The sequence below is a fragment of the Pleurodeles waltl genome, chromosome 6 (assembly GCF_031143425.1).
Source record: "Pleurodeles waltl isolate 20211129_DDA chromosome 6, aPleWal1.hap1.20221129, whole genome shotgun sequence".
In the NCBI taxonomy this organism is placed as follows: domain Eukaryota; kingdom Metazoa; phylum Chordata; class Amphibia; order Caudata; family Salamandridae; genus Pleurodeles; species Pleurodeles waltl.
In genome coordinates, this window is record NC_090445.1 from 1,224,273,831 (window position 1) to 1,224,289,996 (window position 16,166).

Below are 16,166 nucleotides of genomic sequence, written 5' to 3' on the forward strand. Positions count from 1 at the left end.
GAAACCTTAACCGACTACCAGTGTAGGCTGACTAGTTTTAGCAGCCTGCCACACACCAGACATGTTGCTGGCCACATGGGGAGAGTGCCTTTGTCGCTCTGTGGCTAGTAACAAAGCCTGTACTGGGTGGAGGTGCTTCTCACCTCCCCCTGCAGGAACTGTAACACCTGGCGGTGAGACTCAAAGGCTCACCCCCTTTGTTACAGCACCCCAGGGCACTCCAGCTAGTGGAGTTGCCCGCCCCCTCCGGCCACGGCCCCATTTTAGGCGGCAAGGCTGGAGGAGATAATGAGAAAAACAAGGAGGAGTCACTGGCCAGTCAGGACACCCCCTAAGGTGTCCTGAGTTGAGGTGACTGACTTTTAGAAATCCTCCATCTTGCAGAAGGAGGATTCCCCCAAAAGGGATCAGGGCTAGTAACTACTGGCAACTAACCCCCCAGACCTAAACACCCCCCTAAATCTAGTATTTAGGGGCTCCCACAACACAGCAAGATAGATTCCTGCAACCTAAGACGAAGAAGGACTGCTGAGCTGAAAAACCTGCAGAGAAGACGGAGACACCAACTGCTTTAGCCCCAGCTCTACCGGCCTGTCTCCCTACTTCTAAAGAAACTGCTCCAGCGACCTCTGAAGCCTCAGAGGACTACCCTGCATCTATAAGGACCAAGAACTCCCGAGGACTGCGCCACTGCTCCACAAAGACTGCAACTTTGCAACAAAGAAGCAACTTTGAAACAACACACGTTTTCCGCCGGAAGCGTGAGACTTTGCACTCTGCACCCGACGCCCCCGGCTGGACTTGTGGAGAACAACACTACAGGGAGGACTCCCCGGCGACTGCGAGACCGTGAGTAGCCAGAGTTGACCCCCCCTGAGGCCCCACAGCGACGCCTGCAGAGGGAATCCCGAGGCCCCCCCTGACCGCGACTGCCTGCTTCAAAGACCCAATGTCTGGAAAGGACACTGCACCTGCAGCCCCCAGGACCTGAAGGATCTGACCTCCAGTGCAGGAGCGACCCCCAGGTGGCCCTCTCCCTTGCCCAGGTGGTGGCTACCCCGAGGAGCCCCCCCAACTTGACTGCATAGCTGAAGAGACCCCTTGGTCTCCCATTGGATTACATTGCAAACCCGACGCCTGTTTGCACACTGCACCCGGCCGCCCCGTGCCGCTGAGGGTGTACTTTTTGTGCTGACTTGTGTCCTCCCCAGTGCCCTACAAAACCCCCCTGTTCTGCCCTCCGAAGACGCGGGTACTTACCTGCTGGCAGACTGGAACCGGGGCACCACCTTCTCCATTGAAGCCTATGCGTTTTGGGCACCACTTTGACCTCTGCACCTGACCCGCCCTGAGCTGCTGGTGTGGTAACTTTGGGGTTGCCCTGAGCCCCCAACGGTGGGCTACCTTGGACCCAACTTTGAACCCTGAAGGTGGTTTACTTACCTGCAAAACTAACAAACACTTACCTCCCCCAGGAACTGTTAAAAATTGCAGTGTGTCCACTTTTAAAATAGCTTATTGCCATTTGTGTGAAAACTGTATATGCTATTTTGCTAATTCAACGTTCCTAAAGTTCCTAAGTGAAATACCTTTCATTTAAAGTATTGTTTGTAAATCTGGAACCTGTGGTTCTTAAAATAAACTATGAAAATATATTTTTCTATACAAAAACCTATTGGCCTGGAATTGTCTTTGAGTGTGTGTTCCTCATTTATTGCCTGTGTGTGTACAACAAATGCTTAACACTACCCTCTGATAAGCGTACCGCTCGACCACACTACCACAAAATAGAGCATTAGAATGATCTCTTTTTGCCACTATCTTACCTCTAATGGGAACCCTTGGACTCTGTGCATGCTATTTCTTACTTTGAAATAGTACATACAGAAACAACTTCCTACACCTCCTGTTAGTCAGGATGGCCAAAAGATTGGCTTTGGAGAGAGAGCTCCTAGCCAATAGAACAACAAGTTACTTACCTTCGGGAATTCTAAGGTAAGGAATCTGCAGCTAGACAGAGTCTCTACCAGATACCTCATTACCGAAGGTAAGTAACTTGTTCATCTGATAGAGACTTCTAGCTGCAGCTTCCTTACCTTAGAATAGATACCCAGGTGGGTCTGAAGGAGATATATATATTTTTTTTATATAAGTAAGTCCTGTAAGACAGAACAGGCAAAATGCCCCTCTCTCCTCACCTGACTGTCCAGGCAGTAGTGCTTCACAAACGTGTGTAAGGAAGCCCACGTTGCTGCCTGACATATGTCCACCACTGGTACGCCACGTGCTAACGCAGTGGTAGCAGCTTTCCCCCTAGTGGAATGAGCTCTCAAGCCCTCAGGAGGCTGCTTCTTCGCAAAAGCTATAGCATATTTTTATACAGAGAACGACCCATCACGAAATGGATAGTTTCTGTACTGCCCGACCCTTCTTTGCACCAACGTACCCCCCACAAAGAGTTGGTCGTCCACCCGGAACTCTAGTGCGGTCAAGGTAGAACGATAATGCTCTTTTTGGGTCCAGTCGATGGAGACGCTCCTCTTCCTTAGAGGGATGCGGTGGTGCAAAGAAGGTGGGCAGGTTGATATTTTGACCCAGATGGAAAGAGGTCACCACCTAGGGGAGAAAAGAGGCACGAGTTCTTAGCACCACCTTGTCAGGATATATCATGAGATAAGGAGGTTTAGAAGATAAAGCCTGCAGCTCACTCACTCTCCTGGCAGATGTAATTGCCACCAAAAAGGCTGTCTTAATAGTGAGCAGCCGGAGAGGACAGTTATGCAAGGGCTCGAAAGGAGCACACATAAGGAAGGTAAGAACCAGATTAAGATCCCACTGGGGCATAACGAAAGGCACAAGCGGGAACAGATGTACAAGCCCTTTCAAAAACCTCTGTACTATAGGTGATTTAAACTGAGATGGTTGATCAGGCAACTGAAAAAAAGCCGATAAGGCTGCAAGATAGCCCTTGAGAGTCCCCAAGGAGGAACCCTACTGAGCGAGAGACAAAATGAACAAAAGGATGTGAGACAGAGAAGAAGAAACAGGATCAATAGACCTCTCTGAACAATAAGAAACAAAACGTTTCCAACGGCAGGCGTAGATCGACTTAGTTGAGGGACGTCTGGCTGCCAGAATGACATCACAGACCTCGGGAGGGAGGTCATAAACCATCAACTGTCACCGCTCAATCTCCACGCATGAAGGCGCAGAGTTGACAGGTTCGGGTGGAGAACCTTCCCCTGCTGCTGCGACAGAAGATCCTCCCGAAGAGGCAGCCTGATTGGAGGACTGATGCTCATTTTGAGAAGCTCTGGATACCAAACTCTCCGTGCCCAATCCAGAGCCACAAGGATTACTTGAGCCCGGTCGTTCTTGATTTTCTTGAGAACTCTGGGCAGAAGTGGTATAGGCGGAAAGGCGTACAGGAGGCCTGAACTCCACTCGTGACGAAAAGCGTCGCCTACCGATAACCCCCTTGGAAACTCCAACGCGCAAAACTGCTGACATTGCGCGTTCTCTGCGGAGGCGAACAGATCTAACCAAGCCTCTCCCCACTGCTGTAAGAGTCCTTGTGCCACCTCGGATGGAGACACCATTCGTGATCCTCTAAGCATCTTTGGCTGAGTTCGTCTGCTCTGGCGTTCAGAGAACCTGCCAGGTGTTGAACCACCAGGGTCATGCCCTGCTGTTCCAGCCATGTCCAGAGGCGTAAAGCCTCTTGACAAAGGGTCCACGACCCCACACCGCCCTGCTTGTTGCAGTACCACATTGCGGTAGTGTTGTCCGTGAACACCTGCATCACCTTCCCTTTCACAACAGGAAGAAATGCTTTTAATGCTAGCCGGATCGCCCGAAGCTCCAACAAGTTGATGTGGAGCCCAGATTCCGCCGGAGACCAGTGACCTCTGATCTCCACTTCCCCCAGATGGCCGCCCCATCCCAGAAGTGACGCATCTGTCACTACCGTTAGATCTGGTTGGGGAAGGGAGAGGGGTCTGCCCTTGACCCACTGGCAGTTCACTAACCACCACTGCAGATCTTCCGCAGTCCTCTCCGAGATCTGAACCACGTCGGTAAGATTTCCCTGATGCTGTGCCCATTGGACCTTCAGGTCCCACTGCAGAGCCCTCATGCGCCATCTGGCATGCTTGACCAACAGGATGCAGGAAGCCATGAGTCCCAGCAGCCTCAGAGTCTGTCTCACCGAGATCCAGGATAAAGGCCGAAACATCGGAATCATAACCTGAATATCCTGAACCCGCTGATCGGGAGGATAAGCCCGATACTGCACTGTGTCCAGAACAGCTCCGATGAAAGAGAGCTTCTGAGAGGGAGTCAGGTGTGACTTCGGAACATTTATAATGAACCCCAGCGAATGCAAGAGGTCCGCTGTCGTCTAGAAGTGGGTGACGAGAGCCTGGGGCGTAGGAGCCTTCAACAGCCAATCGTCCAGGTAGGGGAAGACTGAAATCCCTGACCTGCGCAAATGAGCTGCCACCACCACCATCACCTTTGTGAACACCCAAGGGGCACTGGTGAGACCGAAAGGAAGCACGGTAAACTGAAAGTGCTCGTGGCCCACCTTGAACCGCAGGTAACGCCTGTGGCTTGGTAGGATAGGAATATGGAAATACGCATCCTGCAAATCCAACGCTACCATCCAGTCTCCTTGGTCTAGGGCAGACAAAACCTGAGCAAGAGTGAGCATCTTGAATTTCTTCTTCTTGAGAAAGAGATTGACGTCCCTTAAATCCAAAATAGGGCAAAGGCCTTTTTTCTTTTTGGGAATCAGAAAGTAGCGGGAATAACCACCACTGCCAACTTCTGATATCGGGACTCTTTCTATGGCTCCCTTGGCCAAAAGAGCCGTAACTTCCTCGCAGAGCAAAGCTAAATGGTCCTCCATCAGCCATTCCTTTGTCGGAGGGATAGAAGGAGGGAAAGACTGGAAGGGAAGGGAGTAGCCCTTCCGTATGATCTGCAGGACCCACTTGTCCGTGGTGATGGAAAGCCAGTGAGGGAGATGAAAACGAATCCTCCCTCCAACTGGACGGACATAATCCCGCAGAACCACCCTAGGAGGGCTTGGGCGCAGTGGAGGGGGGCTGTGTGGCGGTCGACCTCTGGCCAGACCCTCTGGGTCTGATGGTACCATGACCACGTCCTCTTCCGGGATGCTGTGAAGCCTGAGGACGGTGGCCAAACTGTGGCTGGAGTGGCACCACGCCCCTCCCGAAGCCTCGGAAGGGGCGAAAAACAGACTGCCGTCGTGCCGGCGTTGAAAGGCCCAAGGATCTTGCCGTGGCTCAAGAATCCTTGAACCTCTCAAGTGCAGAGTCTGTCTTTTCGCCAAAAAGGCGATAGCCATCAAAGGGCATGTCCATCAAGCTGGACTGGACATCCCCTGAAAAACCAGTAGAACGTAGCCAGGCATGGCGACGAAGGGCCACCGACGATGAAATCGATCTGCCTAGCGAGTCGGTCGTGTCCAAGCCACACCGGATTGTAAACTTGGCTGCATCTCTCCCATCCTTTACCGCCTGGGTGAGAGTGTCCCGTACGCCCCCGGGACCTGGGGCAGCACTTGCGCCACCGTATCCCATAAAGTATGGGAATAACGGCCCAATGGGCAAGAGGTGTTTACAGACCTCAATGCCAGGCTGGAGGAAGAAAACATCTTATTCCCAAGCTGATCAGGCCTTTTGGATTCCCTATCCAGGGGAGAGGGAAGGGAAGGCACCATGGTAAGTAGAGGTTTGGACAACCAAGCTCTCAGGAGTGGGGTGTTGTGTCAGGAAACTAGGGTCGCTGGGAGCGGGTCTATGGCGGCGGCCGACCGTCCTATTCACAGGAGCCCCTGTGCTGGGTTTGGACCACGTACCCAGAAGGACGTCTGTAAGAGCCTCATTGAAGGGCAACAATGGTTCCGATGTTGACACCCCCGGCTGAATCACTTCTGTCAGGATATTTGTCCTGACTGGCACAGTAGGCAAATCTAGGTCCAAGACCTCAGCTGCCCTACGCACCACCATAGCGAAAGAAGCCCCCTCCTCTGTAGCCACATTAGGAGGAGAGAGCATACCAGTATCTGGAGAGGTGTCCAGTCCACTGCCCTCCCCTAGATCCACATACCAGTCCTGCTGCAATCCTGATTCTAAAGGGTCCTCAGAGCCCTCCCATTCCTCTCCAGCGTCTGGCTGTTCCAAATAATGCTCAGACAATGATCTGGGCCGAATTGGCTCCCTCGAAGTCAGAGTCGACGTCGTACGACATCGCTCCGGCTCCGGATCATCCGGAATAAGGATGGGGCTGCCACTGGTGGGTGCCGGTGGCGGAATCGTTGACGTCGGACCCAGCGCCGAAGGAGGTCGACTGTGTGATACCGGCGCCGGTCCAGATCCGTTATCAGATCCGGAGGTCCCCAACGACGCCAAAGCCGCCGGCGTCGAATCCGAAGGGGCCCCTGCTGACCCCGCGGGGCCTGAAAACCCACCCGAGGGTACAGCCCGCTCAAAGACGAGATGCATGGCCTCGTAAAATTCTTTAATTTGAGCGGGGTTCGATCCGGTGCCCGGAAAGAGGGGAAGACGCGGAGTCGACCCTGGCGACGGCTCCGCAGAACCGCGCTCGAACGTCGACGTTCCCAAGACGCCTCGTCAGTCGACGGGCGTGGCGAAGACGAAGTCCGCTTGGACTTCTTCTTGTGTCTCTTACCTTCCGATGACCTTGAATGCGAGGAAGAGGACTTGGGGCTCTGGGAGCGGTGCCGCGACCTCCTCCTACTGCGAGACCGTGACCTCCGCGGAGTCGCACCGTCCCTCACCGACATGGTGCAATGATACGCACCACACGGCTTGATTCCTGTCTTTCTCGAAGACATGACACCAAACAGTCAAAAAAAGCGTTGACAAACCGTCGAAGCAGGGTAGCTCTTTCCAAAACTGCGCTTAACCGGCACGGAAGTAAAAGAACTGATGTTTGCGCGCCGAGACGGCGTCTATATAGACAATCGTAAAGTCACCCAACGACGCTGACGACGCACGTGGAGCTGGTCGACGCACGCGGATCCGAACGACGCCGTCCGACGGCGCGCGCGCAGGGTACTGCTCACAAAAAACTCCGGATTCGAACCCGACGCCAGGGAATTCTAAGGTAAGGAAGCTGCAGCTAGAAGTCTCTAGCAGATAGGGAAAGACAAGAGATGGGTTTTGGTCCCATCAATGGTGGCAGCAACATAAATAGGGTCATATATTCTCCTGACATGTTGAAAATCCCAAAAGGGATTGTAACTAAATATGAAGATGGTGATGACATCACCAAATGGTTCACAGCTTTTGAGAGGGCTTGTGCAACCAGAAAAGTAAACAGATCTCACTGGGGTGCTCTCCTTTGGGAAATGTTCACTGGAAAGTGTAGGGATAGACTCCTCACACTCTCTGGAAAAGATGCAGAATCCTATCACCTCATAAAGGCTACCCTGATTGAAGGCTTTGGATTCTCCACTGAGGAGTATAGAATTAGGTTCAGGGGGGGGGGCTCAAAAATCCTCGAGCCAGACCTGGGTTGATTTTGTTGACTACTCAGTAAAAACACTGGATGGTTGGATTCAAGGCAGTGGTGTAAATGATTATGATGTGCTGTACAATTTATTTGTGAAAGAACATCTGTTAAGTAATTGTTTCAATGATAAACTGCATCAGCATCTGGTAGACCTAGGACCAATTTCTCCCCAAGAATTGGGAAAGAAGGCGGACCATTGGGTCAAGACTAGGGTGACCAAGACTTCCACAGGGGTGACCAAAAGAAAGGGGTCACAAAGACTCCCCAGGGGAAGAGTGTTGAGACATCCAAAGGAAAAAGTAAAGAGTCTTCTATAGGGCCCCGAAAACCTGCTCAGGAGGGAGGGTCCAGAGCCTCTTCACAATCCAATTTTGGGTACAAGGGTAAAAACTTTGATCCCAAAAAGGCCTGGTGTCGTAGCTGTAATCAGCAAGGACACCAAACTGGAGACAAGGCCTGTCCCAACAAAGGTTCAACTTCTAACTCTACTCCAGCTAACACTGGAATGGCCAGTCTGCAAGTGGGATCAACAGTGTGCCCAGAGCAAATGAGGGTCCACACTGAACTACACTAGTCTCTGAGGGTGGGGTGGATTTAGCCACACTGGCTGCCTGGCCCCCTAATATGCAAAAATACAGGCAGCAACTCTTAATTAATGGGCAAAGTGTAGAAGGCCTGAGGGATACAGGTGCCAGTGTCACCATGGGAACAGAGAAACTGATTTCTCCTGGTCAATACCTGGCTGGACAAACTTATCCAGTCACCAACGCTGACAATCAGACTAAAGTACATCCCATGGCTATGGTAACTTTAGAGTGCGGAGGGGTCAATGGCCTGATACAGGTGGTGATCTCCTCAAATGTCCCTGTAGACTGTTTGCTTGGAAATGACCTGGAGTCCTCAGCTTGGGCTCAGGTAGAACTCAAAACCCATGCAGCCATGCTGGGTATCCCTGAACTGGTGTGTGTCAAGACAAGGGCACGGTGCAAAGCTCAGGGTGAAAAAGTGGTGTTGGAGCCTGGAAAAAGTGCCCAACCATCCAAGAGAAAAGGAAAGAAAACTGGGGAACCAGTTTCAATACAAGAAGAAAAAGAGAACCTCTCTTCCCAGGAAGAAGTTCTGCCTTCTGAGGGAACTGAGCCCATGGAGTTAGAACCTTATCAGGTTGGGCTCCTGGGCCCAGGGGGACCCTCAAGGGAACAGTTGTGTAAGGGGCAAGAAACCTGTCCCTCTCTTGAAGGCCTTAGGCAGCAAGCTGCTTAAAAGTCCAAAGGAAAAATATCAGGAACACAGAGTCTATTGGGAAGATGGACTCCTTTACACTGAGGCAAGAGATCCCAAACCTGGTGCCACTAGGAGAGTGGTAGTGCCTCAGGAGTTTAGGGAGTTCATTCTGACCTTAGCTCATGATATTCCTCTTGCTGGCCAAGACGTGGGAGAGATTAGTCAACCACTTCTATTGGGCCAACATGTCCCAGAAAGTCAAGGAGTTTTGCATCTCCTGCACCACCTGTCAAGCCAGTGGTAAGACAGGTGGACACCCAAAGGCCACCCTCATTCCACTTCCAGTGGTGGGGGTCCCCTTTGAAAGAGTGGGTGTGGACATAGTGGGTCCACTTGAACCTCCCACAGCCTCGGAACCAATACATACTAGTAGTAGTGGATCATGCTACTAGATACCCTGAAGCAATTCCCCTAAGGTTGACTACTGCCCCTGCAGTAGCCAAAGCACTCATTGGTATTTTTACCAGAGTGGGATTTCCTAAGGAGGTGGTGTCTGACAGAGGTACCAACTTTATGTCAGCATACCTGAAATATATGTGGAATGAGTGTGGGGTGACTTACAAATTCACCACACCATACCATCTACAAACCAATGGACTTGTAGAAAGATTTAACAAGACATTGAAAGGCATGATCATGGGGCTCCCTGAAAAACTCAAAAGGAGATGGGATGTCCTCTTACCATGTCTGCTTTTCGCCTTCAGAGAGGTGCCTCAGAAGGGAGTAGGGTTTTCCCCCTTTGAACTTCTGTTTGTCCATCCTGTAAGGGGACCACTAGCTCTTGTAAAAGTAGGCTGGGTGAGACCTCTTCATGAGCCTAAACAAGATATAGTGGACTATGTACTAGGCCTACGTTCAAGGATGGCAGAGTATATGGAAAAGGCAAGCAAAAACCTTGAGGCCAGCCAACAACTCCAGAAGATGTGGTATGACCAAAAGGCTGCTATGGTTGAGTTTCAGCCAGGGCAGAAAGTCTGGGTTCTGGAGCCTGTGGCTCCCAGGGCATTTCAGGACAGATGGAGTGGCCCTTACTCAGTGCTAGAAAGGAAGAGTCAGGTCACCTACCTGGTAGACCTAGGCACTAGCAGGACCCCCAAAAGGGTGATCCATGTGAACCGCCTCAAACTCTTCCATGACATGGCAGATGTGAATCTGTTGATGGTAACAGATGAGGACCAGGAAGCTGAGAGTGAACCTCCCCCTGATCTCCTCTCCACAGATGTAAAAGATGGTTCAGTAGATGTAGGGATCTATTCAGACACCCTCTCTGGCCAACAGCAATCTGACTGTAGGAAGGTCCTGCAACAGTTTGCTGAGCTCTTTTCCCTAACCCCTGGTCAGACACACCTGTGTACCCATGATGTGGACACAGGAGACCGCATGCCTGTCAAAAACTAAATTTTTTAGTCTGACCAAGTTATGGAAAGCATCAAGGTGGAAGTCCACAAGATGCTGGAATTGGGAGTCATTGAGCACTCTGACAGCCCCTGGGCTAGCCCAGTGGTCTTAGTCCCCAAACCTCACACCAAAGATGGAAAGAGAGAGATGAGGTTTTGTGTGGACTACAGAGGACTTAATTCTGTCACCAAGACAGATCTCATCCCATTCCAAGGGTGGATGAATTGATAGACAAACTAGGTGCTGCCAAATACTTAAGTACCTTTGACTTGACAGCAGGGTACTGGCAAATCAAAATGGCACCAGGAGCAAAAGAAAAGACAGCATTCTCCACACCTGATGGGCATTATCAGTTTACTGTTATGCCCTTTGGTTTAAAGAATGCCCCTGCCACCTTCCAAAGGTTGGTGAATCAAGTCCTTGCTGGCTTGGAGTCCTTCAGTACAGCTTATCTTGACGATATTGCTGTCTTTAGCTCCAGCTGGCAGGATCACCTGGTCCACCTGAAGAAGGTTTTGAAGGCTCTGCAAGCAGCAGGCCTCTCTATCAAGGCATCCAAATGCCAGATAGGGCAGGGAACTGTGGTTTACTTGGGACACCTTGTAGGTGGAGGCCAGGTTCAGCCACTCCAGCCTAAGATCCAGACTATTCTGGACTGGGCAGCTCCAAAAACCCAGACTCAAGTCAGGGCATTCCTTGGCTTGACTGGGTACTACAGGAGGTTTGTGAAGGGATATGCATCCATAGTGACACCCCTCACAGAACGTACCTCTAGGAAAATGCCCAAGAAGGTAAACTGGACTGTAGAATGCCAACAGGCCTTTGACACCCTGAAACAAGCAATGTGCACAGCACCAGTTCTCAAAGCTCCAGATTACTCCAAGCAGTTCATTGTGCAGACAGATGCCTCTGAACATGGGATAGGGGCAGTTCTGTCCCAAACAAATGATGATGGCCTTGACCAGCCTGTTGCTTTCATTAGCAGGAGGTTACTCCCCAGGGAGCAGCGTTGGAGTGCCATTGAGAGGGAGGCCTTTGCTGTGGTTTGGTCCCTGAAGAAGCTGAGACCATACCTCTTTGGTACTCACTTTGTAGTTCAAACTGACCACAGACCTCTCAGATGGCTAATGCAAATGAAAGATGAAGATCCAAAACTGTTGAGGTGGTCCATCTCCCTATAGGGAATGGACTTTATAGTGGAACACAGACCTGGGACTGCCCATGCCAGTGCAGATGGCCTTTCCAGGTTCTTACACTTAGAAAATGAACAGTCTCTTGGGAAAGGTTAGTCTCATCCTCTTTCGTTTGTGTGTGTGTGTGGGGGGGGGGGGGGGTGGGGGGGGGGGGGGGGGAGTGTGTGTAAGGAAATGCCTCCTTGGCATGGTTACCCCCTGACTTTTTGCCTTTGCTGATGCCAAGTTATGATTTGACAGTGTGCTGAGGCCTGCTAATCCTAATCAGGCCCCCAGCACCAGTGTTCTTTCCCTAACCTGTACTTTTGTTTCCACAATTGGCACACCCTGGCATCCAGGTAAGTCCCTTGTAACTGGTACCCCTGGTACCAAGGGCCCTGATGCCAGGGAAGGTCTCTAAGGGCTGCAGCATATCGCATGCCACCCTGGGGACCCCTCACTGAGCACACACACACTGCTTGCCAGATTGTGTGTGCTGGTGGGGATAAAATGACTAAGTCGACATGGCACTCCCCTCAGGGTGCCATGCCAACCTCACACTGCCTATAGGAATAGGTAAGTCACCCCTCTAGCAGGCCTTACAGCCCTAAGGCAGGGTGCACTATACCATAGGTGAGGGCATAAGTGCATGAGCAGTATGCCCCTACAGTGTCTAAGCAAAAACCTTAGACATTGTAAGTGCAGGGTAGCCATAAGAGTATATGGTCTGGGAGTCTGTCATGCACAAACTCCATAGCACCATAATGGCTACACTGAAAACTGGGAAGTTTGGTATCAAACGTCTCAGCACAATAAATGCACACTGATGCCAGTGTACATTTTATTGTAAAATACACCTCAGATGGCATCTTAGAGATGCCCCCTGAAACCTTAACCGACTACCAGTGTGGGCTGACTAGTTTTAGCAGCCTGCCACACACCAGACATGTTGCTGGCCACATGGGGAGAGTGCCTTTGTCACTCTGTGGCTAGTAACAAAGCCTGTCCTGGGTGGAGGTGCTTCTCACCTCCCCCTGCAGGAACTGTAACACCTGGCGGTGAGCCTAAAAGGCTCACTCCCTTTGTTACAGCACCCCAGGGCACTCCAGCTAGGATGGATGGGTAACTGGAAATGAGGTGCATGACTATGTTGGGCTTTATAATTTGGAGGAATTTGATTTCCTGGGTTCATGGTCGCCCCTAAATACTAAATTTAGGGGTGTATTTAGGTCTGGGGGGCAGAAGCCAATGGCTACTGTCCTGGAGGGTGGCTACACCCTCTTTGTGCCTCCTCCCTGAGGGGATGGGGCACATCCCTAATCCTATTGGGGGAATCCTCCAATCTCAAGATGGAGGATTTCTAAAGGCAGGGGGTCACATCAGCTCATGACACCTTAGGGGCTGTCCTGACTGGTGGGTGACTCCTCCTTGTTTTTCTCATTATCCTCTCCTGCCTTGCCACCAAAAGTGGGGGCAGTGGCCGGAGGGGTGGGCATCTCCACTAGCTGGGATGCCGTGGGGTGCTGTAACAAAAGGCATGAGCCTTTGAGGCTCACCGCCAGGTGTTACAGTTCCTGCAGGGGGAGGTGAGAAGCACCTTCACCCAGTACAGGCTACTGTACTGATCTGGTATTCACAAATCCTGAGGGTCTGACATGCGCCGAGGGCAGACCCGCCAGTGGAGCCCTAGCAAAAGACACTGACCCCCTCCCCCTCCACACACACACCTGAAGCCACAGTGCTCAACGGCACTCTAGAGGTGGTTCAACCATCCAAAAATGAGGCTCATGCCATTATAGGATTCCCAAAGTTGGGTGGAGGTCACTCCAGCTCCAGGAAACTCAGCGAAGAGCAGCGGATCCAGTGTCAGGGGCTGGCTGCACAGGAATCACTGGCAATTTGTGGAGTCATTCACTTGCGATGTCTGAAGAGGTGGGAGTGATGGGGAGAAGTCGAAAAGTGCTTCGACGTCTTTGACTTCTTGTGGAATTTGCCAGAGTAAGTCCTGGACCGCAATGAGGATCGACACGAGCGGCTTTGGTAGCAGTACGGTGATCTTTGAGACAAACAGCCTCTGAAGCGCTGCAGAGTTGCATGGCGAGCAGCAAAGAGACTCATGGTTTGCTCCCGGAGAGCCTTGGGGTTCATGGTCCAGCACACCACACAGGTCACAGAGTTGTGGTGCCGCTCCAGGCACCACAGACACATCAAGTGGGGGTGCATCAATGATATTTATCGATGACATGTGCCACAAGGCTTGAACCTCATGTGTTGCTTTGGGGACATATCTGGAAAAAAAGGTGGAAAAAGGCATAGTAGACCTTAACAAAAAGTCAAACAAAAATCCAGTAAAAAAACAACCGAAGGGAGCTTCTCTGGATTCATGCTGAAGGTGTGGAAAAGAAGGAACTGAGGTCAGCATGCTTGGGTGGCACCTATATAGGCAACTAGCACATCACTTCCGGCATGGGGGCTGCCACATTGAGGCAATGGACACCACCTACCAGAACGCAAAGGGAACGCTCCAAAATTTCCTGATCCAATTTGAAGCCTGAGACATATTCTAAGGTAAAGCATCTGTGGCTTGAAGTTTCTATCAGAAACAGAAAGTAAAAGTGTGAAACAAAGGGAACTTGCTGCTGTGTTATACACTACCTAAATGCATACTAAAATAAAGTTTATTTGAGAGTATACCATATTTAAGTGGTCTGAAGAAGCTTTGGTAAAATAAAATATTTATTTGGTTTATATCTGTATGCTTTAAAATAGGAATATTCACAAGTGTAAATCTGAAAGTCACTCTGAAGATAATTCTGGATATGTAAATATCCTACACTTCTGGTGTCTAGTCACACAATTTTTGTTTCCTAACACAAGATGCTGTATACTTTTCATCACTATTCCAATTAACTTTATAAACAGACTTTGTATTACTTTAAAAAATTATTCTAAAGCAAGACTCATCTTTTTAACGTGATTTAGAAATGCAAAATCAATAGCTCTAGCTTGCATTCACAGTCATAATAATATGCAGGCCCAATTGGCTTAGCAATTTAATTTAAAAATGCTGGTGTTAACTTTGAGGCCTTCTGGGAGACTGTTCCTACCTTGAATTACTGTCTGTTTGAAAAGTTCTTCACGTAGGTGCGGCAGAAAACAGTCAATCCTCTCCCAGGTGATCTCCCAAAGGTATGAATAACCTGTCTGAGAATCCACATTATGGAATATTCCTGCTGTGTCCATCACAAGCAGCATGTTCTTTAGTGATTCGGGAATGGCTTCCATCTATGGATAAGAAGAACTAGTAAAACTGAGCATAGAACAAGACTTTATCTACAAAAAGAAGGTACAGAAATAATTACAGCAACAAAAGAGACACTTATCAAAGAGGATGCGTAACTTTCAACAAAGCAAGCAGGAGTCTGTTGCTGTTATGTTGTATGAAGCCAAGTGCCACTGTTGGCTTGGTTACACCCCCCACCCACACACACACACTTTTTTCCTAGTGTTGATGCCAACTTGGATTCAAAGTGTACTGGGACCCTGCTAACCAGGCCCAGCACCAGTGTTATTTCCGAAAAACTGTACCTTTGTTTACACAATTGGCACAACCCAGGCACACAGTTAAGTCCCTTGTAAAAGGTACCCATGGTACCATGGGCCCTGTGGCCAGGGCTGGTCTCCAAGGGCTGTAGCATGCATTATGCCTCCCTAGGAGACCCCTCACTTAGCACATGTACACTCCCTTGCAGCTTGTGTGTGCTGGTGGGGAGAAAAAGTCAAAGTCAACGTGGCACCCCTCTCAGGATGCCACGCCCAAAACCACTGCCTGTGACATAGGTACGTAACCTCTCTAGCAGGCCTTACAGCCCTAAAGCAGGGTGCACTATGCCACAGGTGATGGCACAGACACATGAGCAATATGCCCCTACAGCGTCTAAGTCCATTCTTAGACATTGTAAGTACAGTGTAGCCATATTGAGTATATGGTCTGGGAGTTTGCCATTACAAACCCCACAGCTCCATAATGGCTTCACTGAATACTGGGAAGTTTGGTATCAAACTTCTCAGCACAAATAACCGACAATGATGCCAGTGTGGAATTTATTTGAAAATGCGCACAGAGGGCATCTTAGAGATGCCCCCTGTATGTTAGCTAAACTGCTAGTGTAGGATTGACCGGTCTGTGCCAGGCTGCCACTTTCAGACAAGTTTCTGACCATATGGGGTGTGTGCATTTGTGCACTCTGTGATCAGAAACAAAGCCTGTCCTGGGTGGAGTTACTTCACACCTCCCCCTGCAGGAACTCTAACACCTGGCATTTAACCTCAAAGGCTCATGCTTCGGATTACAGTGCCCGAGAGCACTCCAGCTAGTGGAGCTGCCCACCCCCTGGACAAAGCCCCACTTTTGGCAGCAAGTCCAGCGAGAAAATTAAGGAAAACAGGGAGGAGTGACCACCTCAGACAGGACCACCCCTAAGGTGTCCAGAGCTGAGGTGACTCCCTCCCTGCAGAATACTCCATCTTGGTTTGGACGACAGGGACCAATACGGATAGCAATGTGTCACACCTCCCCAAAGAGTGGGCACAAGAAGGGTGTAGCCACCTTTAGGGACAGAAGCCATTGGCTACTGCCCTCTGACCCCTAAATCTAGGATTTAAGGGACTCCATGAACCAAGCTCACCAGATTCCTGGCGAACTACAAGTAAAAGAAGGACTGCTTAGCTGAAACCCCTAGCAGAGAA

At 50.4% G+C, this 16,166-nt stretch overlaps 1 protein-coding gene across 3 annotated transcripts in view; it reads right to left on the reverse strand.

Annotated features, from left to right (window-relative positions):
* The window catches only part of GBF1 (golgi brefeldin A resistant guanine nucleotide exchange factor 1), a 1,570,387-nt gene that overhangs the window by 104,289 nt on the left and 1,449,932 nt on the right, over positions 1 to 16,166 (reverse strand). For all 3 annotated transcript variants that reach the window (XM_069240539.1, XM_069240538.1, XM_069240540.1), the window contains one exon: positions 14,525 to 14,702. In XM_069240539.1, coding sequence (XP_069096640.1) covers positions 14,525 to 14,702 — 178 coding nt within the window. The remainder of the gene's footprint in view (positions 1 to 14,524; positions 14,703 to 16,166) is intronic.